The sequence below is a fragment of the Netta rufina genome, assembly GCF_964035555.1.
Source record: "Netta rufina genome assembly, chromosome: Z".
In the NCBI taxonomy this organism is placed as follows: Eukaryota; Metazoa; Chordata; class Aves; order Anseriformes; family Anatidae; genus Netta; species Netta rufina.
Genome location: NC_140126.1, coordinates 19,737,450 through 19,765,064, shown reverse-complemented (window position 1 = coordinate 19,765,064; position 27,615 = coordinate 19,737,450). Strand labels below are relative to the sequence as shown.

General features: G+C 36.9%; 1 protein-coding gene across 3 annotated transcripts in view; it reads right to left on the bottom strand.

Moving 5' to 3' along the window:
• The window catches only part of MAST4 (microtubule associated serine/threonine kinase family member 4), a 214,589-nt gene that overhangs the window by 40,566 nt on the left and 146,408 nt on the right, over positions 1–27,615 (bottom strand). For all 3 annotated transcript variants that reach the window (XM_084305338.1, XM_084305339.1, XM_084305337.1), the window contains 7 exons: positions 23,991–24,060; positions 20,246–20,324; positions 15,022–15,179; positions 13,753–13,828; positions 12,146–12,355; positions 9,175–9,276; positions 3,749–3,881 (listed from right to left, as the gene is read on the bottom strand). In XM_084305338.1, the coding sequence (XP_084161464.1) occupies positions 3,749–3,881; positions 9,175–9,276; positions 12,146–12,355; positions 13,753–13,828; positions 15,022–15,179; positions 20,246–20,324; positions 23,991–24,060 (828 nt within the window). The remainder of the gene's footprint in view (positions 1–3,748; positions 3,882–9,174; positions 9,277–12,145; positions 12,356–13,752; positions 13,829–15,021; positions 15,180–20,245; positions 20,325–23,990; positions 24,061–27,615) is intronic.

Here is a 27,615-nt window from a genome sequence, read left to right as displayed (position 1 = left end):
TTCTCTAGGAAATGCTTACATTTTTCAGCTTTACCAAGTTTACCGAGTTGTTCCTGCCAATATTAGCCTATGGTGAAAAGTTCCTAAATCTATTCTGTACTCCAGTGGCACAAGAACTAAGAATTCCTCTGGGTAATAAAAGCTAAACAGGACAGCTGGTAGCTAAAAGACCCTGGGAAGCTTAGTATTACTTTAATCATATACATAGTTAATTATATACTCTTCAGAGCCAAAGATGCCCATTTTATCAGTTATATGACAGAGAAAACAACCTGAAACTTGAGAGATACGATTTTATTGTCAGTACTGTAAACTTATGAATGTGAAGAATAACTGAATATTCACATAGAATATCTAAACTGGGTTTTTCTACATAATAAGTGACTATTGCAAGTGAAATTCTAGGTAACAATCTGAACAACACTTAGTTTAATCATTAACTGCAAATTAACCATGCAGATGATTTTATTGTGGAACAGATTTAAGGAGTAACTTTCACATACAATTACTATACAAAACACTATTTTTTAAAGTGTAAGAATGAAAAGTACTTGAAATACAACTTAAGAAAATAAAGCCACAGATCTTTAGAGTCTATCAGAAGCTAGAAGTATACAAAAACACTAAGTATGTCAATGAACAATAAAAAAAAATCTCCAATGAGAATAAACATTTTAAAAATAGAGCCTAAGCTAAAACAATACAGGCCAAATTCCAAGTTAGAGAGGATTTTCCTGTCAAAACTCAGTTTCACGAACATGAGGGTTTTATAATAGAAGTGCTGATGAAACCTGTATACTATGGGTGATAACCAAGCATGCTAGAAAAATATACTTTGACAGCCTTCTCAACTGAAATTATTTTCAGAAATAGCAAATTAAAATGAGCCATTTTTAAACAGAACTTTTGCAAAATATCCATTATCTGAGAAATACGTATTATTTGCAAACAGTAGGTAGTAATGGAATGGAACCAAGAGTCAGCTTTCAAAACACGGAGCCATGGAACCATTTTGCAATGCCTGAAGAGATTTTTAAAACTCATCTAAATACCATTAAACATCTGCCCTTTTTCTTTCATTGATTTAAACCATTTCTGAAGACTCATGATTCAAAAAGGTAAAGATGGTAATTTAAAAACCAGGGGGGAAAATTTCTCCCTGGGGAACTCTTCAGAAATGCAGCCACCAGTCTCTGATAAGTGATGAATCTGTTGTGGTATTGCTTTCACTACAGTATAAATTTATCTGGCATTATCTCCAAGTAATGCATGCATCATTTCACTCAAAGAAAGGATACTACAGCAATGGCAGCAAACAAAGGATGGAAGTAGGGAAGGGACTGAAGCATTAGGCTGTTTTTCTCTGCAGAGGAGTGAAATCCCTTCCACAAACATTTACAAACACTGCAGGCATAATTGAACAGCTTATTTGGAAATACAATTCTGTGTATCAGGATAAGTGGATATCAAGTATATATAATAACATATAATACAATAATGCATAGTATATGCATTATTCAAGTATATATTTGTATATATACTTCATATATATACTTCAAGTATATATGTGTATATATATATATATATACTTGAAGGATTTCTGACTCGTCTGCTTTTTAAATATTTTTTTTTAAATTTCCATTTTTGGATACAAGAAATTTAAAAGCTCTCTCAAGCAAATGATCTTCCTGCAATATTTTTATACTAACGAATACAGTGCTTCCAAATAATTCTCTCTGTACATGATTTACTCAAGGGCATAAACTCATAGTGCCATTCTTTTTATTTTTGCTTATGGGATGTCCTTTTATACAGAAGTACTAATTTAAAACTAAGATCATTCAGGAAGTCAAGGCACAGTGACTTGTACTGCTTTTAAATGTCACTGTTTCTGGGGAAACAGGAAAGCAGTAAAAGGAATCACATTGCCTGAATTATTTGATTACAGATCTACATACATGTTAACATTTAAAATGATCTACAAACTAATTTAATTACCCAAGTCTTCAATTGAATGATCAGTAACCCATATGTCATATACCTCTCAGTATTTACTGATAAACCATATAGCCCATTTTTCCCCACAGGAAAAAAAAAAAAATCAATTATCCCAGAAAGTTTCAAATTTTAAGTAATATTCATCAATATTCAATTTATGAAATGCAATTATAGGATCTGTTCTAGATAAAGTACACTCACATAAAATAAATACGCAGTGTGAGAAAATAGTATCCTTTACTTGTATGTAACCTTGTCTCCAGACTTCTGTCCCAAATAGGTTGCTTAAAATCGTTTGAAGACATCATAAAACTAACTTAGTGCCAGATTTCTAACTCTTGCTGAGGAACACTTCTAGCCAAGTGGACAGAAAGATTCAAACAGCAAGCTAAGGTTCACGTAACAGAATCAGGGGCAGTAACACTAAGCTCTCAACCCACGAAACTCTATCTTGCAGACTTTATCAGTGAAGAATTTATGATTTGTCATTTTAGGCCAAACCACCACCTCACCAAATCCAGCAGACACCTATGTGTCTTGCAGAGAGTTAAGCTACTTCTTTGTCTATCCCAGTACTACATGACAGATACAAGATCACATTACATCAGATTTGTTTTTTTCCTGATCTGCCCTGCATCCTTCCTGAAGTCTGAATCCCTGCAAAAAGCCGTGACATTGCTTTAATCTACATCTAAGATTAAAAGCAATATTTGGATGTTGTTGGTTTTTTTTTTTTTCCTGTGAAGATTGGAAGAAGACTAATAATAGGCTCAACTTCTTTTACATATTTCAATACAATATGAATTGAATCAGATCTAACCAAATTCCTGACAACACATGGCAGTGCTGAACTTCACAAACTGCTTAAGCTGAACAAAAAAAATATTTTTTTTTTTTTACCATGTAATATCCTACTCCTTAGATTTAATGAAATGCAATCTTGCATCATAAGATTTTTTTTTTAAAAAGCCTGTCACATGTTATTACTATTGTTTTGTGTTATCAAGTCCTTCACTAGAGATCTTCCTTGTCCTGGGACATAACACAGAAGACAGCCAAAATGGCACTAGCTAGACCAATTTTCCATGATGACACTTCTGCTGGACTTTCTATCTACAAGACTAGCGCAGAATGCAACAAATCAATTTCCACTTTTCACCAGTGATAGAACTTGGTCTCAGAATGGAAGAGAGGATGGTCTGGTTAGGAGACAAGTAATTTTACTTTACCCAACACTGTCCTTAAAACAAGAATCAAACAACAAAAAATGTTTTGCAATTACAGTATCTCCACAGGAACCCAGTTTCCCCCTAGAGAAGTCCTCATGGACAATTAAGTTAATCAGGAAAGTAAATTTTCATGGTTTTAATAGAAGACATACTTTTCAGGGAGAGTAAGAAGTGGGAAGCTAGGGAAACTGAAAGGCAAGTAAAAGTTTAGTCCAGTGTCAGTTATTACCTATGGCTGGATAATAGTGGCTATCAAATTATACCTGTAAATTTTAACTGAAGTTAAAATAAGGAAGTTACACTGCAAGACTGGAAGAAGATGACTATAACTGAAACAATGTATTTGTGAATGATATTCATAGGGGAAAATCTCAGGTGGCTTTTTAATGCCTTTGAGCTTCTGAGAAAACTCAACGGATTAGAGAATGCTTGTTGTGCTAACATCTTTAGTATCACAACAAATAAATACCTTGAGAAAGAAGTATCTGGGTGTCTGCAGCTGGACAAAGAGGTGCACTTACCTTCTAGAGGATCTTTATTTAAGCCCAGCTGACTAATAATGTATCGAGGGATGTCTGTTTTAATGCCTTGCCCTTCTTTAGCATGGCCCTCTGCTGCTTCCAAAAGATAGTAAAACTCTTCGGGATCAAATTCCTGGAAGAAAAAAAAAGTCATCATCATTCTCCTTGCAGAAATTGAAGCCTTAGAACCTAATATAACAATCTCCTTTTTTGTTTCTATTGCAAATATTTGTCATTTCCCTTATTAAAAACAATACCTCATTACTCTTAATAGTAACCTATTATTCTACTACAATTCCAATACAATGTAATATGCTGTAAGCCATGAAATGTCATACCATTCTTTCAGAGCACTATTTTATTAATAGGAAGTTTTTTGCCCCCAAAACTTCCCACAACATTCAGTGAAATGACCCATAACCAACAATTCATTCAGTATTCATTCAGTGACAAGATCTCACACAAGACAACTTCATCTCCCTGCAGCTGCTTGCACACAAAAATCTACTGCTGAACTATGTGTACTTTCTACATAAATGTAGTGTATCTGTACATTGCATATTAAAAATCTACTAAAGAAACTACATAAATATATTGCTTTCTGTTTTCACTTCTAAATGAAATTTTGAAATGTTTTACATCATTATATATGCACTGTACTTTATGGAAAATGCAACTAAATGTATCACTGACTTTAAAATGAAGACAAAATTCTAACTTGCAAAAAACAACATTTCAGCTTCATTCATCCAACTGATCCAAAACTAGAGAAGAAACATCATATTTTGTGAATCAACTACATTACTACTGTAGTTTATCCCATGTGTAACAGGCAAGCCCCCAACGGTGAGAAAAAAATATTTACCATAATCCCTGCCTGTCCTCTAACTCGCTTGGAAATGAATTTATTTAACTACCTTAAGAGAATTTACAAATAGGGAAGGATTGAACAGAAAAAGGATGATTAATAAAAGGGTACTTTCCTTTTTTTTTTTTTTTTTTTAATTCAAAAAAGCCTTTCATTACCTTTCTCTATGAATTCAAAGCTTCTTTCATACAGCCTCTATATCCTTAAAGATGTTCTTCCCAACAATACATCACAACAGGAGCAATACTTAATACAGTAAGAGCCACTAAGATGTTTTCCAGTCAATGTGCTGGATTAACCTTGGCTAGCTGTCCGATGTCCACTAAGGCACTCTCTCACTTCTCAGCAGGATGAGGAGAAATAAAATGAAAAGCACTCATGGATTCAGAGGACAGGGAGATCACACACCCATTACCATCATGGGCAAAGCACTTGGCTTGGGAAAGATTCATTTAATTTATTGCCAACTCAAAACTGAGAAAAGCAGTGAGGAACAAATGCAAACTACAAACACCTGCCCCCTCTTTCTTACCAGACTCAACTTAAATCTCCATTCTTCTACCTCTTACCAATTAACACAGTGCAGGGCAACAGCAAATGGGGGTCAGTCCGTAACACTTCATCTCTGCTGTTCCTTTCCCATGCTCATGCCCCTGCTCCCCATGGGGTCCCTCCCACGGGATGCCGTCCTTCCCAAATTGAGCCAGTGGGGTCTGCCCACAGGCAGCAGCTCTTCAAGACCTGCTCCCACATTGCTCCATTCCACGGGGTCCATCCATCCCCCAGGAGCAAACTGCTCCAGCACGGGTCCCCCACGGGTGGGGGCAGCTCCCCCCAGACCCCCTGCTCCTGCGTGGGCTCCTCTCCACGGGCTGCAGCTCCGGCCCGGGGCCTGCTCCTGCGGGGGCTCTCCATGGGCCGCAGCCTCCTCCAGGCCACATCCACCTGCTCCACCGGGGGCTCCTCCACCCATGGGGGGGCTGCAGCGTGGAGATCTGCTCCATGTGGGACCCATGGGCTGCAGGGGGACAGCCTGCTCCACCAGGGGCCTCTCCCTGAACAGCCCGCAGGGGAATTGCTGCTGCCTGCCTGCAGCACCTCCTGCCCTCTCACATTTTCTGGTTCTCTCACAACTGGTGTTTTTGTTTGTTGTTGTCTGCTTTTTCACTTTCTTAAATCTGCTTGGCTCTGACATAGGCAGCTGCTGGGCTCTTCTCACAGCAGCCACCCCTGCAGGCCCCCTGCTACCAAAGCCTTACCACATGAACACAATAAGCAGTGATGAAACACTGGCACAACTAAACAGACTTTTGATAGAGCAAGTCAATTCTACCAAAAATTTCATTAGAAGCCAGGGAGGCAGCTGAGCTTGTTACCTTCCTTGATTATTTCTTCCACTGCCATAACTTCCTGGGGCTTTTGTCTGCCTGCTAGGTCACCAGACTCCTGCACTAGCTCCTTAGGCTACTCAGGATTTGGGAACTCAACATCCCAATCTGGAAGAGAAATTAACTTGAGAGATTACATATCGTGCTTTATTTTGGAAACATCCAAACCACTGCAGCTACCAGGAGGACTTGCAGTGTTTCTGAAGTGAAATGCCTATAGTATTTTCAGTCTCTTATAAGAAACAATTTATTTATTTATTTATTTATTTATTTATTTATTAATTTTTCATGAAACTACTTACAGCATCTGCAGCCTTCTTCAATGGATTTACCACAAAACCATTAAATACCAAAACTCTCTTATTTAACTCACGGTCTTTGGAGACTGCTAAACAGCCTAGAAACCTGAAATGTGTAACTAAGTATTACAGGCTGTTTTAGCCTTACTCTTTTCATTTGACATGCTGAATCTCTTATATGTTAGTCTCTGACACTGATGAACACGACAACGTGATGATACACATGTAGACATAAGCTATTTGCCTTCATCACGAAAACAACTTCTCCTTACCAGCAGCAGTGGTAGGTGTATTTATGCAGTTTCTCCTCCACTTGTTAGTAAGTCAAGGTAATTTCAAAACAGATACCTTTAACCAGATAAATAAGTATGTGTAATGCATACACATACAAACATGTATACATCTAGATATATATGCAAATATTATAAACACAAAATTTATTTCCTTATCTTTACTTCTACCTTTGTGTTTCATTCTTCATGTACTGAAGTCACTGAAAATGGAAAAAAATCTTTCAACATTTGGCAGTAGCTCTTGGCACATGAAACTAAAAAAACCTTTATTTATATGATTTTTATATGATTAATGTGTGAATAAAAATAGGAATTCATATACCATAAATACCTGAGCTAAGATTGCCGTAAGAAAACCGACTGCATTACGGTACAGTACATGAAACTCCTCATGATAAAAACACTGGATTTATTTCCTGTAATGCTATGAACTTTCTTACAGAGGCTGAAATTTTCCATACCTAGTATCTATTTCAGACAGACCTTTTAAATATTAGCCAATATTATTCTAAGTTTTCTAGAGAGAAGCTGTGGAAAAATATTGTTTTTGCAAGAGTAAACAATTCCAGTGACCTTTATGGTGTAAGGCTTTAACATCTTGCATATGAAATGTGAATTTTGTGACTGTCTGCCTACATTTGTTCAAGCTACCTGCCTCTGGAAAAACATGCAATGCAGAGTTATGTTCCAGCTTAAATCTCTGTCTGAAGTAAGAACACTCCAAAGAAGCTGTACTGGCTTTCTCTGCCATTGCTGTTCTGAAAAGCTAAACAGCTGGAAGCAACTACACACCTGAACTGAGAGAGAGAGAGAGAGAGACCTCTTTTCCTGGTCTGACAACACTGTCCCTTCCACTCACATCAGCAGGGCCAGCAAAGGGACCAACACAGGATGTAGAGCAGCTCCACTTCAAATGTAGTGTGCAAGAGGAAGTAGGCTGGGATAAAATCCCAGGGGTAGGAACTGGGGACTAAGTGAATGGAGATTTGGACAAGCTAACTATAAAACTTAATATTTAGGGAGAAAGAACTAGTGGGCAAATGGGTCACTAGGAAAGCATTTGAATTAAAATATAAGACTGGAAACAAGATCGGGTGAGAAGGAGGAGGGAAGCATCTGAAGGGAAGACAAAGTGCCACAAAGAATGCATGTAAGGACATTTTTGGATGTGCAATTATGAGGACATGGACCAGAGGGAAGCAAGACATTATAAGAAATTGGATAAAAGGCTGGAGAAGGATTATGTGAACCGTGAGAATGAAGCATGGAAGTGGATTCTAGATATGACTGAATAAGCATTTCAGGGGACAGGGTGAAGGCATAAAGCAAGCTTGGATTTGATAGTAGAGGCAACACATGCTAAGGTGCCCTCTTCTCTAGAACCTGACATTATTTTTTACATCTTTTATGTTCTGCTCCAGAGCACATACCGTATCTCAGATTTCTTCTGAACTGCAAGTCATGGACAAATTGCAGCTGGGAACACTGAGACATGGTATTTCCAAAACAAAACAGAGCCAGCTCTCAAAATGCCCATGGCTGAATGATCCAGGTTGTGGATTAACTGTGCCACAGATGAAGAAACACAGTGCAGAGCCAAGATCAGGTTGGAAAGACTGACTAGCTCAGATTCAGTGGCATGCAAATGCAATTATGACACTTTCAGGCATAACTTGAGTCTAGCAGCAGGTTAGCAGCTCCCACATACACAGAGTCTTGCCAGCCTCAAATAGCCGTGTGCAGTGTCAACACTGTGATCCTGGTATTGGCAAGCACAGCAGCTCAACAAAGTCAGCTCAGGCTTCCTGCCAGGCCTGTTGGAGTCAGGCTGGCTCTTACATGGTATTTGGGTGTCTACACCATCCTCCTGAGTACACTGTGTTCTGTGAGCATTTATTACTTCCACTGAACAACTGAAGCACATTGGCGCTGCGCGTAGGAGCAACTTCCCGCACCTGAGTCTCCTCAGCTCTCACAGCAGGGGCAGGCAAAGCAGACACACACCCAGGTGGCCTGGCACAAGCTAGCCCAGCCTGGCAACATTCATGCTATGCTCATGCATAAGTTAACTCTTCTGTTTCTCCTAGTCCCCAGAATAATTCAGGCTACCTGTGTGTCCAGACACCCTAACCCTTCCCCCCAGATTAGGTACTGCAGAGCTAACAACAAGCTGCTTATAGCTCTGGCAACTGTTCAGTGCAACAAAATGATGAAACTTGTAAGAACAACAATGGAAAAACCACGAAGCAACTATGATTCAAGAAAAGTCTTCCCAAGAGAACAGCAAAGTCTAACAAAACAACAGAAAAACCCAAGTGGTTTTAAACTAGAGCTTCCAAATTTATGAAAGAGATTTAATAACATAGTATTTGCAATAGTGGGGAGCCAAACACAACTGCAGGAGTTCCCTGTCAGTCTCATATTTCTGAAATAAAAGTAAAAAGGATCTCACCAACAATGAAGTCCTGCCCAGTTGTTTGACATTTCAGGAAGTGATTGTAAATGGCCTTGAATACTAATCCAAAAAATTTCCCAGAGTAACAAGTAAGAAAACCTACTTATAGTAGCATCACCTTACCAGGCATTCCAGTAAGCGAGCAGGACGAGCGATAACTATTAGGATTTTTCTGACCAATTGCTTAATATATGCCAGTTCTCCACTCTCCGATCGCTCCTGTGCCTAAAAATTGAACATAAAGGGAAAAATGAAACAAAACGTATTCAATGCACAACTTGGAAACATAATTGCAGGTTTTGAAGCAGGTACTTTAGACAAATGGTAAATCATTATCAAGATACCAATGGCAATGGTAAGGATAGCAACACTGTAATTTCAAACTGAAGGAATCCAATTTGTGCAATCATGTCACTGCAAAAATGAAGTAAAACTGCCTAAAAATGATACATCTGCATTTTTTAATTACGTACTTACTGTTATCAGTTTCACAAAAGGAAATACAATTCAATACATCATCCGTCTATACGTACTGTTGTACAAATAGTTGAGTTTTAGTTAACAGTTTTAGGATGAGATGAAAATTAACAAAAACAAAACAGGAGGCTATACCACTTCCTGGATATAGAGCCCACATACATGTATGTGCGAGAGGAAGATAATTTAAACTCGAGTTCTATGAAGGTGATGACAAAAAAGAATGCTGTAGAAAAAAATAGTTCTGAAAGGTTTAAAAGATACGCAAAATGGTTCTCTTAAACTTTCACCTCCAAGAAGAAAAGGTATAATCTGAGGATGCTAATAAATACAAAGAAGCCATATGATCCTCATTCTAACTAAAACATACCAATAGCCTTTCAAATATCAGAGTATTTCTTTGTTCTTAATAGTATAAACTGAAGTTTTCCTCATCTTTCTTATTCAAAATCACAAAAGGATTTGAAAGAAAACTAAGAATCTAACATCTTGAAAATGACTAATATGGCCATCTAAGTACTTTTCATATAAAATATAACTTACATTGTATTTTTGTAATTAAAAATCCTACAAAAAATGAAGCTACATGCTGCTCTCAACATAAGCACTATCATTTAAAAATACACCAAATATTTGAAAAAAGTTAATCTGTAGAGCTTGGAAAAGAAAACAAGAAAAAAGGCACAAACATCAACTAGCACTCTACAATAGATTTTAGAAGAACCTGAATTGGACACAAGCATTTGTATTCTGCACACTACCAACCAAGTCCAGAGAACTCTTTTGTAAACAAAATGTCTGCCTGTTTTAATCACCAGAAAAATTTAAAGCAACTTTGTAAAGTTTTGCACTCGGGTGTGTATGTGAAAAAAGACTTAATAAACATTACATTAAAGAAAGATGAAAACAGGAAAGCATTCAGATCCTCGTAGCCTCTTGATCGTAGACTTATAAAAATGTCAACTGAACCAAATTGCTCAAGCGTCGAAGGAGTCTTCCCCAGCTTATGCAAAATAATCACAACGTGCCAGCTAGCAGTAGCAAGCACAGCTTTCTGCTGAAAGTCACAGCTGGGAATTGATAACAAATGTGTCGCATGAATCCAAAGTACAACTGAGTGCCCACAGCTGAGTTAAGCAAAGCAGAAAGTTTTCCTTCCATCATATTACACTATTGACAGATACCATTTGCACTTACTCAAAAGTTGAGCCTTAACATTGTAAGGAATTATATCTTTGCAAAGCAGAAAATTTTAACATAATATAGAATTTGCATGATAGAACATGACAAAATGAGTGTTTTTTTATTTTGTTTTGTTTTTAACATCTATACACTGCTTTATATAGAGCTTGGAGAATAACTGGAGGGTTTTTTGTTACTGTTTTTAAATGAATGTGCCAACTTGTACTCTAAACTATACTTGCTGTACAGCCATTTTAAGGGATATATTGTTTACACATACAGTTCAGTGCATCTTAGCTTTTAAGACGTGTTTCTTTGTATTTTGACATTATCACTACCATAACATAATTCCTAGTGAGATATCTCTAGCCAACTTGCCAACTCTGCCTGCACTTTGACATCATAAAAATGTATTTCTCAAAAAGGTCACTAGTTCAAACTCCTTTTTGACTAGTAAGCAAGCTCTTATTTCCCTGCTCAGAGTAGAGTTTCAATAATGCTGAAATACTTCGCTGATGTCTTAGATTTTGCACTGCTTTATGAGAAGATTCAAAATACAGTAGTTGTAGAAATCAATAAAATACATATATTCACTGAACAGAAGACAGTAAAATACAGCACACAAAAAATAAATGACCAAAAGCTTTAGTAACTGCTCCTGTATTTAAAAGAAAACAGAAGAAAAGACCAGAAAAAAAAATTAACACAAGCATAACATCTTAATATCTCAGTGGGAAAATTGGAAAATTTCAAGTCTATCAAATCTGCTGGTTTATCATGTTAAGTTTGGTTTATAATGTACTATCAAGTCCTATACAAACAACATTTACAGCATTCATCATACTCATTTGTTCTAGAAATGATACATCTATAAACCATGCTCACTTACAGCACTGCACATTTCTTTAGCAAGTTCCATGTTTTTCTTACGACATTTAGCTGACTATTCTATGGAAGTTTCAATGCTTTTAGAACTGACAATTTCTGCTAATAAACAGTTTAACTATGAAATAAATAAATAAATAATTAAATAACCAAATAACCTCCACATAACAAAAACGTAAAGGTTGCTGTCTCCTTTGTCAACACAGAAGGCAATTAGTAGGGCTGATAAAGTGGAAAGAGTATGTTTTCTCATTTATCCACATTAAATGGTACAGCAAGCCTCCTCATTTAGGGCTTATTCACACACTTCTGTAAGCAATTTATAACTTGCACTGCATCAGAAAATGTTGTTTCCGAATTTACAACCTACTTATCCCAGACTACAGTAGGATGCCTTTTGGTCCTTGTCGTTGTCATTACCTAGACTAAAACTGCCACGAACACTGACAATTGAGTGCAACAGTCATAATTGTTTCAAGACAGCAACTCTTAGGCAAACATATTTGAACTACTTTTCTACCATACGTAACAGCATTCTCACGGCTCATACCTCTTGTAGCAATTTGTCTAATTTCTGCTGTAATTCAAGGAAGTATCGTGATGTGATGAGGCCCTGGTGGGATTTATCCAAACAGTCTCGAGCCAGTTCTGTGACCTGATGGTGGGTAAAACTAAGCACTCCATCTGCCAGCGGAAGGACGTTTTCTGGAGAATGATTTGTTATAATGTCCTGAAGCCTCTCCTCCATCTGAGCTGTGGCCTATACACAAATGAATACATGATACATTAGATCAGCCTTACAACCTCAAAGCTTACTTCCAGCTTTACAACGTTTCTGTAGTGCCTAAGAAATTACCTACACAAAATATGTGAAATGACTGAAGCAAAAAACCAAGGAAATAGAAAAACAAAATAGCAGATGACATTTCCTCAGTTATCAGTTCAGAAAAGCAATCACCTTACTGGTCTATTATGCGAATCCTGCTGTCTGCTGCAAGTCTTAAACACTGATCTTATACTGCTCACTAAAATAATTAGTTAACACTCATGACCGCAAAAATAAGTCCAAATCAAAATAAAAGCAATGAGAACTCATGAACGTGTTTGGCTGTTTTGTATAACCTGTAGGTGCTACAGACCAGAATATCTCCTTTCCTTTTGTACAGGTTATACCGCAAAAATGTTCAAAGTTTTGAAACTGAGCTCAGAGTTTGAAAGCACATTAACTGATTACAGGCTCACAGATCCTGTTAGATGTGTCTGCACGTTGATGGATATGCTTGCTTTATAGATCCAACTGACTGTTTCTGTCAGTTGCACATGCTTAAAAAGAATAAAGATATTGCAGTATTTTTCTTTTTAAAAAGTAAACCTACACCCCTTAATTCATACATCACCCAGTGAAATGAGCAGATCATTTCACACTACTGACTGCTGCTCAATCCCTCTACAAATATCTTCATACTTCCATAAAGAAATTTCTGTGAAGAAAAATGAAGATTTTTTTTTCCTACTTGTAGGCATTTTTGCAGTGATACCAGCTTAACCTTATTTTATTTGCCAAGAATCATCAAAATTCTATGAAAAACTGAGATCACCGTGCACCTTGCAATGTGCCTGCACCGAAGAACTCATTTTTGTCTCAGATCTCTGGACAAGACAGCAACATTTCCTGATTTGATATCTCAGTCAAACTCTCACAACTACGTACTGATCTTCACCTTTAAAGTAAGTGCATAACAAGGTTTTGCAGAAAGGGAGAAATGGCACTGAAGAAAGAAATTTGCAGTTGTATCAGCAGATTCTGTACAAGACTGAGCTGCAAAAACAGTCTCAGTTTACTAATTCAGTATACATTAACCCCACGTACACAGCACCTATTGAAATTGAACATACTGTTGATTTCCAACCAGCAGAATGTACTACCAGCATGATTAATTTCAAAACCAGTTCAGCAGCTTTGTCAAATGAATGTCCAGTTCTTCTCAGCAGGGATTTTCTTTATTGTGATTTTATACTTCTAATAAGAGGTTGGTGATGCTTTATGAAAGCCATTAAAGCCTTGGATCATTAGTTCCCATAACAAAAACACCATTTACTTAAAACCTATGTTGCCTATCAATTTAGATATTGCATATCTTAAATATAATTCATTACCTTTGGGAACCTTTCTTTGTAGACATGGTTCATCATAATTATTTCATTGTCACAGCAGGCAGGAGAACGTCCAGGGCTGCAAGCAAAGCAAATTATCTCTTTAAACTTGTCTCAGCATGAGCTAGAATTAGTACTTATATTTCTGCATAGCTTATTTGCACCAAAAAGTCAGCACATGCTTCACTAGACAGGTACATCCTCTGATCAGTGGCATGCTTGGTTCCTTTCTGCTATTTCTGACCAGGCCTTAAAAAATAGTTCATGTATTTGACATATAACTGTCAGATGTTATTTTCTTAGTTTACAACTACAGTTTGGGATACATGCAGCTTTGCAACACTCATGGCATTACTTTTTTTTTTTTTTTTTTCCTCAGAAGGGAGACAGAGATATATATTTAACAGCTGTATGACTACACCCACCCCTTTGAAGGTTACATACAATTAAAACAGCAAGACCTGACCAAGAACTCTATTATCTGCAAGTGAAAATGTTCAGAAGTTTTTTTTTTTTAATCTATTTTTAAATTAGAAAAGAAAAATCAAAACAATTATCTCCAATCTGACTTCCTACAAATAATGCCACACATAGGCATAGGTTCCATCAATGGCCAAGACACTGTGCCTGGAAAAAAAACAAAGCATGAGACTTGCAGTAAAACCATCCGTAACAGGTACCCACAGCCTTTGCTAACCCAGGAAATTCCTTCGTACTATCACGAGCCTCGTTCTTAGTTACCATTTCCTTTAAAAATCTCCACCTGACTTTCCTGGGCTGGGAAAACCAGTTCATCCAAGTATGGTATAAAAGATGTGGAATAAGACTCCACAAAAGCAATGCCCTCCCCTAAAGGACTGTCTTTACCGCAATGTGTACATTAGGGCTTTTTATACACATACATAAGAGTTTCTTGAAAGAGCAAAACAAGTGAGTTTCAGCTATCTAAAAGGGCATAATTGAACACACACAAAAAAATATGAATACATTCCCCCCAACTCCCTGCTAATTTCTTCACTGCATTTCTTTCCAGACGCTCTATGAATATGAATATATTTCAAATTATTTTGCAAGGAAAAACTATATTCTGTAAACAGTTCCAACTCTAGAAGAGTAGTTAGATCAGCACGGACTAGCTCACCAAGACATTTCATACAGGTTAGTTGCCTCCTTTAAGACCCAGATTTTGAAAATAGAGAACGTTCCCAATGCACAAAACCATGATGTTCAGAAATTTAGATTCAGCCCCTCTTACTAGACAGAGGAACTCACCTGAGACTTCTGGAGCGCGGACGCATTGCAGTGGTCCTGCACCTGTTATCACTCGCAATGCTTTCAGTGGTACAGAAATGTTTAGATAAAAAATGTAGTTCATCAGGTGTTGGTTGGTATGGTAACTGGTGCAGCTTTTCTTGGGATGAACAGGATGACTACAAGAGCAGAACAGAACACAAGCTTCTATCAGAGTGAAAAGGCATTTTCAAGATTATATTCACTGTTCATGAATGAAGCCATTTAATATAAAAACTAGTTACTGTTTCCCATGCTTAGCTACCAAATTAAAGAAGAAAAATAATTAGACTCAACTTAATGAGCTAAATACAGGGTATAAAAACAACTTCAGTCTCGGAAGAAAGCCGTTGCATTTCAGAAGTTCACATTTCCTCTGTCTAAGGCAAAGAAGACATCTGGCGTCAGTAATATGCACCAATATTTTAAGGAATATTTAAAACTGTGTCTGCTGAAAATTCATTATTTACATAAGATAGAACGATAGCTGCAGAGCACAACTTATTGCCACCATACAGATTTCAATTCCACATACAGAAGTTATTTCATTATCCAATGTAAGCTATTAATGAAGTTTAAAAAAAATTAAATATAATCTAAATTCTTGTAGAAAAAAATCATATGCTATTTTCTTTTAAAAGCTGTACATATAAAATGACATGAAAGAACTTAATGCCTTTATCAAGATAGTTTCTATGGCTGAAGGAAATGAAAAGGATTATATTTAAACCACCCATTTCATTTAAAAATGAATATAGACAGTTACGAGATTGAAATTGTTACTACAATATCTAGCCTTGCAAAACTGCGTGTAAAGCCACCCTATATAACATAGTGCTGCCTTTTATGCAGCATAGCTAGCTACCTAAACCACATTAACTGTTTAGCAGAAGAACTTCGAAACTACTTTGCTCAGCTTGGATTTGATGTCTTTGTGAAGAATGTGTCCACGGGTCAATGCATTAACAACCAGCCTTGTTAGCCTGGACTAATATTGTAGATGCTCTAGTGTTTGTGTCAATCTTTGACAGATATCTGATATCAATCTTTGTGTGCAAATTATTGTTCTTTTGTCTTACCATATGGGACATCAAGACCCTGCCTTGCTGCTTTTTTATTGGAGACCAGCACAGTAAGAACAGCTTTGCTATGTTATCCCAAGTGAAAGAAAAGAGTAAACTTTCATATTGTGTAGATGTTCTTATGCACTGCTAAGGTCAGCAGGTAATATCCAAGCTGTTAAGCACAGAAATGAGTCAGTCTTCCTAATTCCCTAGCAACTTGTGTGGCAAAAACTGGATATATCCTAATTTTAGGAACTGAAGAAAACATTAGTTATCACACTAGATCTCATGAAATCATCTCTTGAAAGGGAAAAAAAAAAGACACTGCTCAGAAGTAAACTTTCACTGGACTGGTCTACACGGGAAGGTTTCATCACATTAGAACAAGTTCAATTTAACAAGACTGCATTACCTTGGCTTTGCTGCAGACTAAGAAGCATATATACCAAGAATTTACTGCAGTTCACTTGATGGGTAGTAACTTGTCAAACCATAGTAACTCATTTATGCATTTCAGCTGTAGCACAACACTACGCATAATTCAGCACATAGCACTAACTATATTCTTTCCTATCTCACACTAAGGCAACTAGTTGCAGTTAACCTCACGGTTAATCCGAGAGCCACTATCACTAAGTTAAATAATATCCTAGTGGAGTAAAATTTCCCAGGAAAGACTGTCACATACACATATTTCTATAAAATCAATCTCTACCTCCTGAACTTCAGGGGATTCTGGGAACATCAGGAAGACAATCTTCCTCATGTTTTCCACACTTAAAGTGTCACAGAGTCTGCAACCAACAGAATTAAAGTGGAAAATACTTCTTTTGCTAAGGACTCTCGGTTGCATCAGGATCATCACACGTCCAGAGCACATTTTCTTGGAGGTCTGAATTGCAACTTCTGAACAGATCTGAGCTCTCATATCAGAACTCTTCACTCCCATCCCCCGCCCAAAAAAAAAAAAAAAAAAAAAAAAAAAAAAAGCTCTCTTGGCATTCTAGAATAGCTGCTTCAAAAGCTAGATAGCATTTAACATATATACACAAACACAGTGCACCAAGGCAAGGCAAACTGTTCCTCAAATCTGCAGCCAATACCAGTTTAGGTAACTGCAAAAATGAATTTCCTGATCTCCCTAGCCTATCTTCACATCTTCACATATCCAAATAATTTTCTAACAGGCTACTGGCAAAAACATGCAACCAATTTTTCTCTTGCTTTATCCTCTTTATAGTCTCTTTCTCTTAAAAAAGGCATAATCATCCTGACCGCGTGTTTTAGCTGGAAAGATCTGATCCTACTTTGTTTCTTGGTATATGACACAGCAATAGTTTATTTTCAATTGAACAATCCTCACAGGAGCTATTTTCATTTACTTTCATCTTTGTTTAGAGAACTGGAGGATGAAACTCATGAACTTCCACTAAATTGATAATTCCATTTATCTCTTCACTTCCAACATAAAACAAAACAAAACAACAAAACAGGTTAAAAGGAGATAGTTTGATGCATTCATCTGAGCATAACCATGATACAATTACTTATACGACCCTTCTGTCGCTGCTTTGACTTTTAGTTGCTTGCAAAGATCAAAGCTGTGATCTACTGTGATGTGTAAAAAACATTTCTGGTCTCCAGTTAATAAATCTCTAGATTAATGCGGATCTTATTCATCCTGCACTGAAAAGGAACTGTTTTGTATATATTCTTGAGATTACTGTTTCTGAAGTGGTCTCTCATTGTCATTATGAATTTGTAAAAATACAGAGAATGAGGCTGCACTGGGCTAGCTGTTTCAGATTCTAAAAAAGTACATGAAACCAGTTAAACGGGCAGATTTCCAGTTTCATTTTCTGATTCAAATGTGTCATCCAGTGGGATTTGGCCAACATATTTTCATTGTTTTGTTGGGACAGGACAGGGGCTACAGCCAAAAAATGGATTACAGGAAGTTCCGCACCAACATGCAAAAGAACTTCTTCACGGTGAGGGTGACAAAGCACTGGGACAGGCTGCCCAGGGAGGTTGTGGAGTCTCCTTCTCTGGAGATATTCAAGGCCTGTCTGGAGGCCTACCTGGGCAACCTACTCTAGAGAACCTGCTTTGGTAGGGGGGTGGACCTGATGATCTTGCAGTCCCTTCCAACCCCTACAGTTTTGTGATTCTGTGATCCAGCGGGTAAAAAATGTAAACCAAGGAAATAGTGAAATAAAAAAAAAAAATAGGACATCAAGTCTATACTACTTCTTTCTTCAACAAAATTCAAACTCTTTAATTTGAAAACAGATTTACTGCCACAAATCAGACTGTTAAATTTAAGATGTTTTCATGTCAAAGACAGAACTCAAAAACAATCACAAAGGTTTAGATAATTAATTCCATGAGTGATTTTTTCTTCCAGAAGAAATGAGAACATGATGTAAAAATTGTTCCATTTTCCAGCCCATCCATATAGTAAACTTAATATAGACCAATGAAAGCAGAAAAAAATGGACCTACCATTTTAAAGTTACAGCTATCACGGAAAAAAACTATGCCCATCGATGGAAAATTAAAACTGTATTTTTATGTGTTTCTAACACAGCTATTCATTTCCTCTCTAGCATAAGGCTGTTACTTCTTACAATGATGGAGCTGCTATAGCAATTACTTATTATCTGACAACCCCTTTTACGTCAATATATTTTAAGTGAAGAACACAGCATATTTGTTTCAGTTCCAAGAAGAGGTGTACGAGTGAGCACTATGGGAAGTGCTTTAGGACTTAATGTGAAATAAAGCAATTTCCTTGGCAAAGGCATGATCTATACAGGCCAGAGGTCAAAAATCAGTGCTGCTAAGGAGCAGTTCATAAAATACATAGAATACCCCAACCTGGGTTGAAGACTGTAAGAAATAGAAATGACTCAGTTTTCCAGAGCTTTTGTGGACAAAAATAAAATAGAGTCGATCATAGTATAAAACGGTCAAGTTTTACCAGAGTACAGGGTGTAGAATTCCACTACTTCATAAGAGAAACAGAACATATCCAAGAGAAGAGAAAGCTTACTTAAACTCTGACAGAAACGTTTAAAAAAAACACAGACATCAAGTGTCCAGTAATATTTACCACCCATGAAACAGCATTTTCTGTAACAGCGCAATGCTATAGGTACAAACCAAGGCTAACAATACAAAATTACCCTTTTTCAAAGAGTCATAGTTGGATCTGCAAGGACCAGGCCCTTTGTTGTGGGAGATGTAACCAAACAGCCCACTATTTGCCATTTCCGAAGCAGCCTTCCTCTCCAGTTGCATCTTCCTAGTCTCAGGTGTAATTATCACACAAGATAGCTTAGTTCCAGGTTGTAAGACGACTCAGTGCTTCCTCTGCAGCACAGATAAGTTCATCATATGCAGAAGTACAAATTCGTACTACTCTCACCTAATCTTATTATTGGAGCACAATCACATGCACTGCCATGGTGCACTTCAAAAGTTAGACTGCACACAAAATGGGGCTGGGTGTGATACAAGATCACATCAAAAGGACTGATCTAACATGCAAAAACTAACAACATAAACTATCGTATTTATCCTATTACGCATTCTAACAAATTCTTCTGTTCTAATTATAGCCATCTAGAAAGCTAAATATCTACTCTAATATCATGCACTAACATCTGACTATTGCAAATTAAAAAGACAGGCAAATGTGTGATTCATCTAATTTTAAGATAGCAGTCTAGCCTAGAATGGATGAGTCATGTTGTAAGGTGGTTTCTGATAGCAAGCAAGACTTAGAAACTCAATACCTAACTTCCATATGGTTAAAATAAGGCAGTATGTCTTCCCTACTACTGCTATACAGATCAAAAGGAGGCAGTTAAATGCCAGTTCCCATTCAGAGAAAGAAGATCTGTAAAAGCAAAGCACCAGTTGCCTCAAGTTCTTCTTCTGTATCAGTGAAGCAGTTTTATATCCCATATCAATTCAAAGTCTACAACAAGTAGACAAAGTAAACAAAAACCACAAAACAAAAACCACATTGCCTTTTCTTAAAAAAAAAAAAAAAAAAAAAAAAAAAAAAAAAAAAGGAACCTTTGCTACAATTAAGAAGATAGGGCACATAATAGTATGCTATTCTGGATACTTACAGAAACAGTCGAGCTGGGTGTATTTGTACCATATCCAGAAGAAGGAAGGGAGGCCAAAGACCAGCGGCGACCATCAGTCCTGTTGTGAAACTGAGTTTAGTCAAACGAACACTGCAGTACCCCAACACAGAAACATCTGCAAAAGTGTTACTGTGGAAAATTGCATTCCAAAAGCATGATATAAACAAGGTTTTTAATAGAAGTAAACTTTCACATCAGACCACAATAAACAAACATTCAGCAAGGATGACCTAGACTTACAGACTTTTTAGGGCATTTTTCTAGTCAAAATCCATGAGATGAAACAACTAGAAAGTGAATGAACAGATTGACAGAACTGATATCTCACTAATATGCATAAAAATTGAACACACGGAGTCTTCACGACTCTCGGGTTCATCAAACGATAATTAATGTGAAGCAAATTAAAAACCTGTGAACAAACCAACTGTGATGCTCTGAACTATAAAATAACCAATATAGTTTGCTTGAAGCGTAAGGGTGACACTTCTGTAATTGACATCAGTACAGGATACCAGCAAACTAACAAGCTAATATAAAATAAGTAAAAGGAATGATCAGATAAACATTTTTTTTTCAAAATCATATGTAGATCAGGAAAAAAAGCAGCAAAAATCAAGCTTACTCAGAAAAAAAAATCATAACCAAAGCCAATTTCTATTCTTCACAGCTTCAGGTGAGCTATACACAGACAACATGGAGCTTAAACATTCAAAAAGACAAGCCAAAAAGCAATGATGAGGTTGGTGTTTGGATTTCCAATGAGGTAAAATTTACCTGTCACTTCGATGCCCATGACTGGAGTACAATTGTATCAAATATGTTTAAAAAATAAAAAAAATATATATATACATAAATAACAAAACAGGACTAGTTTTTATTAGTACACAATTTTATATTAGGGGAGAATTCACAGGCGAACTGATGCTCTGTTTTACAGCGAGTACAAAGAACACCTCTCAAGACTGATCTGTACAAAAAAAATAATAATATATATATATATATATAAATAAATATAATTCCTCAAAGTAGAACTAAAGTCATAATAAATCAGGAACCTTCAACCTCTTGCTGCAACTTCCCTGCATGGAACTTACCCTGCATGGTAACTGTCTGAAAACACTGATCATGAACCTTGAACCTCTTGATGCAATTTCCCTACCTCTCAAGGTAACTGCCTAAAAACACCCTTCCCTCTCTCCACTCTAGCAGCTTATTTCCTACTCCCTTTTATCCACAAGCTACAACGCAAATTTTGAACAGACAGAGCATATGAAAAGAGGTGAAGTACTGTATCTAAAATATTGTCAATTATAAATGACATTATGTAATTTAACAGTGCAAATTATTAAGAGAACATGAGGTAAAGGGACAAGTGACTGCATCAAAGACTGAACTCTGGAAAAAACCTCCTCCTCCTCCACAATTTTGTTTTTAATTCATTAATTCTCCTCCCCATCCCCATTATGAATGAACAACAACCAGGAGTACGAACTATTATAAAAGTACTTTTCATTTTGACTCAGCTGCACAAGCAAGGTGTATTCATAGTTGAAGACAAAGTACTTGAAATTTATTTAAAATGGCTTAAACCCACATGTTCCACACCTGTGAGACAGAATATACATCCTCGCTGAATGACTTCTGTATAGAACAGAACTCTTGCATACAGAAGTTCTCACCCAGAAGGGCCACTGAAGATGGAGATGGTTATCACAGAAAGTATCCAAGAAACAAAGGAGGAAGAATAGGAGGATTTTTGGATTAGGAAGAAGAGAGAAAAGGTTTGTAAGCACCTACAGCATTTTTCCCCAGACCCTGATACACCACTTGTCCCTGGACCATCCTGCAGTCCTACCCGGTTCACAGAAGCTCTCGAAAGCAGGATCCACCAGCTAACCATGGGCTCACACATGCTATACTCGTGCGTATTGGCAGAAGATGCCTAAGTTGCAAGTAGCACAAGCTACTCCCCTGCATCACCCACCAGTTCTGGGCAAAGGAAATTGACACTTCTGACTGTTGCAGAGTGGCCTGGGGAGTTCTGCTGCCATCCCCACAACACACACAGCAAACTGAAAAACTCTTGTATCAGCACTGTTTGGTGGTTTTTTTTTTTTTTTTTTTTTTTTTCTTTTTTAAGTGTTATCAAGCATTTGTACTATAAACACAGAAGAAGGTGTCCATGGAACTGGTATAAATAAGTTTCTTTGAATCCCACCAAAACGGTGAAGTTTTTTGAAATCACAAAAACTTCTTGTGCTAATGCTGTTTTAAATGAAAGATTTAAAACTTTTCATTTGGAAGCTAGTATCTGTACAACACTCTAAAAATGGTCAAAAATCAAACAAGCACTGATAGACAAGTTCATTTTTCCTTCTGAATTGAGAAAGACAATTATTTGAACATTTTGTTGATTATGAGTGTGAAAGGAAAAACACATCCTGCCTGCTGTATTCCTAAATAATGCTCAGTTTTTCACATCTGTTTTTTCCATTATAAGCTATTTCAGGATTTAATGAATCTTCCTAAAAATATGTTCACAAACAAATGTAATCTATGAACATCTTTCCTTTTTTTTTTTTTTTTTTTTTTAAGTAAAAATAATATCAAGAGGAAGTAGATTCAAAATAAATACTTGAAGGATTAAAAAAGTAACATCATATGCTGTCAGAAAGATTGACATGATCTATTATTGCAGATGAGTTTGTTTCAGGTAAGAGATAAAGGAATACTTGTGTAAAGCTTTCTCCCCTTTGCAGTTTTCAAAAAGAGTTTAGCCATTTTTTCACAAGTACATTTGAGAGTTTGTGTGCGCAGCCAAAATGAGCTCCCAAAATAAAGGAAGTAAAGCTACAGCAGCAAGTGCTATGCCACTGCAAATGCAACAGTTATATACCTGGCATTGTTTAATGACAAAGAATGCCACAGGACTCCAATTCCATTTTTTTTGTGTCTATACTCTTGAGTCAACATATAAACTCTACCTACCCTCTCAGGCTTAGAGTTAATGAACATATTATTTGAGGTAGGCTGACAAGGTGTTAAGTGATACGGAACCACAGTGGCACAAATAGGCAGTCTCCCATGACACATAATCAACTTAAGTTATGGTTCATTTAATAGTAATTTACTTCATAGATCACTTCAAATTCACTTTAGATCTTCAAAAATTCTAACATTAATTAATCCTCACAACACTCCTATTTGACCGTCTCTGTTGTTCAGATAGCGAAACAGGTCAAGGTCAAATATTAAATGTACAGTGACAATGCTGCTACCAGTGAAACCGGGCCCTGAACTCAAGAATTTCTATTCAATTTTCTCTAAGATAGTTCTTGCATGCCATGCACTTCTTACAAAGTGCAATTTTTTTCTTAAGAAAAAAAATAAAAAAAAATAAAAAAAAATACGGATGTAGGTTATAATTTCTCCAAACCTCAGTGGATGAGATCTCTCTATTTTCAAACAGTGTAAATCTATTTAAAAGCCATTAATACAATATATATATTTAAAAATGTATGATGTCACTGTATCAATCATCCAGCACAATTTTGTTGCAAATACAGTTTAAAAGAGGTTATGCAACAGAGATCACACTTGTCATTCTCAGTGATAGACTTGACAGATACAGCTGTGCATTTCCATTCATCTTTTAATATCTGGATCCGACAGCATTTCCTCTCTGTGAAATGCATGATGTGTACTAAATACAAACTCTTACCTTCGTGCAAAAGAAAAGTGGGCTGAGGCACTGGGAGAGAAATTCCTAGGGCTATCTTGAGGACTGTTTCCTGTTGGAAGGGGAATACACAAATAAATACATCCTAGAAAAAAGAAAATACATTTCAAACATGCTAATTCTAGCATTTCCAGGTAGGTTAAAAACTAATTTCTGAGTTTCTCCTCTCAAGAACACTGAAAAAACTGAAATACAATCTTATTTGACGTGAGATTTCATTCAGCATTTGATTTTTTGTTACTGAATTTTCTAACTCAGAGGAAACACTCCATTCAACCTGTGAAAGGTTTACAAAATTTTTGTTTGAAAGGAATACATTTTCAATCATGGAAAAAAAGTGTTAATCACACATATTTGAAAGATAGCAAAATCATTATTAGCATGATTTAGCCCTTAGACAAAGTCTCTACAGCATTTTCACTAGAGCTTTATTGTGATTTTTTCATTGTTCAGTTTTTTCACGGTTCCTAACCCCATATAAGCAGACAAAACACACTTAGTGATTTTTTTCCCATTACTTTTGTGAGACCATGGTACAAAAGTTGACTACCAATATGTGATAAGAAGTGACTATACATTGTGACCAAGTTGAAATTTTATGACTGTTACTTCTTTACATTACAGTGCTCAACCTCCTTCTGACCAATGAAAGCGTGGAAAGAAGATGAGTGGTGAGAGCTGTTCCAGTCACCTTGACCCCTCAACATACGTAACTAGGGAAAAGACAGTATATAAAAAAGAAATGACACACAAAAAATAAAAATCACCTCAAAAGCTAAAAAGATAAGTTTTAAAGTAGTGCCAGCATATAGCTAAATTTATCCTTCCTAAAATAAAGAACAGATTGCAACACCAACATATTAAAGTAGTGCATTTGTTGCAGTATTTTTATTTTTGACATAAATGAGACTGCAACATTAAGAAACAGATAAAAAAGCTTCTGCGTATCCAGTTAGAATCATTATTTAGTTTCTGAGAAGAAAATTACTATCCACATGTGAAAAATCCGCTACAACAAATTGAGTACCTAAAACACTTCAAGTGGCCTTGATTTCTACTTGAATATTTGAATGAGCGTTGAGTTTTTCACAGTTAACAACCTTAAACACTCAATGCCAGAAAGTGTAATCATGAAACCATTGGGTAGTAAACAGAGATCCCCCTCCCATGACTTTTTTTTTTTTTTTTTTAATCAGGAGCAGATGCAAAATGTGTTTTTAGCTCTGCTTAGATCATGTCTTTGCATCTGTTCTTAAAGCCCCAGGAGACAAGAATCTCACTTTCACTGGCCAATACCACAGACTTATTTTGTCTGTTTATCAATCACAGAAAAATTATGTCTTTTCAACTTTACCTTCTCCCCATCAAGACCCTAGCTTCTTCATTACTTTTCAGACACTTCTGAGGGCCTAGATAGTTTCAAGGTAGCAAGGATTTTTGTTCCCTGAAGGGATGGGGGAAGAGCAGAGGGAATCTAAAGCCACACATATGGCACAGATTTCAATCTTTCTTTGGGGGCCAACACAATTTATTCTTGTCCTGCATGAACTGCAAACACCAAATTACTGACAGCAACAGGTCATTTAATTTAACAGCTAACTGGATTTCTTTTGCCGCTACCAGAGCTTATTTAATAAAGATATGATAAAAAAAAAAAAAAGTTAACACTGCAGATAAAACATTGTCACAAAGTTTAGCTACTGCACTGGTAAGAATTAGGTGTAACTGGGAGTCCTTTGTGAGCTTAGGTAAGAGGGAAAAAAGACAAAGAAGCTACCTGAAACTCTATCACAGAAGCAGGGACTTAGGCTAAATGTGGTGAGACTAACAGCGTTTGACAGGAAATAATCTGACATGTCAGGAGATGGGGGGGGCATCTTAAATTCCTTTCATCTGTTTAGAAGTTATACAGAGTTAAACTTATTTACTACACATCAACGACATGACTAACTGTCCACCAGTTAGTTCAAACATAAGCTTAACCTTCACACTGGAGCAAAAACCAAAGAACGCAGTGATGTTATAGCTGCAACAGCAGGTGGTTCAAGGAGACTGTGCTGCTACTGCCTGACTAGAGGCAAAGATCACTTCCTCTCAGACAAAATCCAAAGTCAAAGTCTTATTCAGGAAGAATATTAGATCCTGTTCATAAGAACATCAGTATGCAAGACGCATTTCCAAAAGCAAACGAGCTTTTAAAACAACAAGATTGACAAAGCCGTATACATAATACCTGGATATTAAATCCTGCAGGCTTATCTAGATGTCTGAGAACCCAGACAAGACTGGAAATGGAGGATGAAAAATCCAAACCCCAAACAATGGGAGCAACAACTAGTGCTACTAAAGGTTTAAGGTGTGGTGTTCCAGAAAAACAAGAAAGGTTAGAAGCAGAGTCCTACATGTATATGTGACCTTCATCCATCATGGCATTCATCCACCCCCAAGTCCATCTGCAAGTCAATACCTGGGAGACTTTCAAATAAAAACCAGTGCCAGTTAATTCTCTGCCCATATGTGCAGTGCTTGCTTATTAGTCAAATCCCGCTGTTCTCTGGGATCTGCTTGCTGCTGTATGTTTAGGCCTAGGGTATCTCTATGCTGCTGAGATTACTGTTGATGTTCCTGACCTGATGAAGTAAACCTGACTGGTGGTCACGCATTAGGTAAGTAATTAACTCAAGTATCCTCTGGGAGAAGTAGCACAATGAATAGGCAATCAACGTACCAAAACAATACTTTACCTCATGACAATACACAGGGTGTCTCATTTTGCAAGCAGCTATTGTTAAGAATACTATACCCAGATTAATTAAATTGTGTGATTGTTTTGTAATTAGCTTCAAGAAGTCCTGTGCCTTTGCCAAAGAGGGAAGATGTTTTACATCTTTTAAAAATGCATATGTTACAGGGAACATGTATTATTGATGTTTTTTTTAATAGCTGTCTACTTACAAAATAAAGGACTCCTGATGCAATCACTTTCTTTTGGTACTGAGGGAATAACAGATTAATGATTGTTATGACAAAGTCCCAATGGATCAGAGACAGCTTCAGTTTGAAGTCTTGGTGTCATTATTTGACAGTCGTTTGAATCGAATTAAGAGTACATCAGCACAGCAGCAACACACTGCAACAACAGGTCATGTGTTCCTGGTGTCTGTTTCCTTGGTGTGAACCCATGCTGTGAAGTGAACAATACACAAGAATCCATGAACAGTTACAGGTCTGAGTTTCATACCCTAGTGAACTGTGCCAGTCAGCAGCATCACACAGCTGGGCAGCAGCAGCATTCTGAATGCTTCAGCAGGTATTTCTGCCCAGATCTGCTCAGAGGTGAGGAGCTCAAGCTGTTTCAAAAACTGGATTAATTATGCTTCAAGCCAGCAAATGGCTTTCTCCGGTTACAGCAAGGAAGGTTTGCAAGCTTCTTAAATCCACTTGCCAGGGCAAATCTTCTATACATAGACCTTTCTGCTAAATAACCTATTATGGTTAGCAGCTGGCTTGTTCCATCCTGGGTGTCACTGAAGTCTCCTGCCTCACAATCACAGAATGGTTTGGGTTGAAAGGGACCATACAGATGAGCCTGTTCCACGCCCCTGCC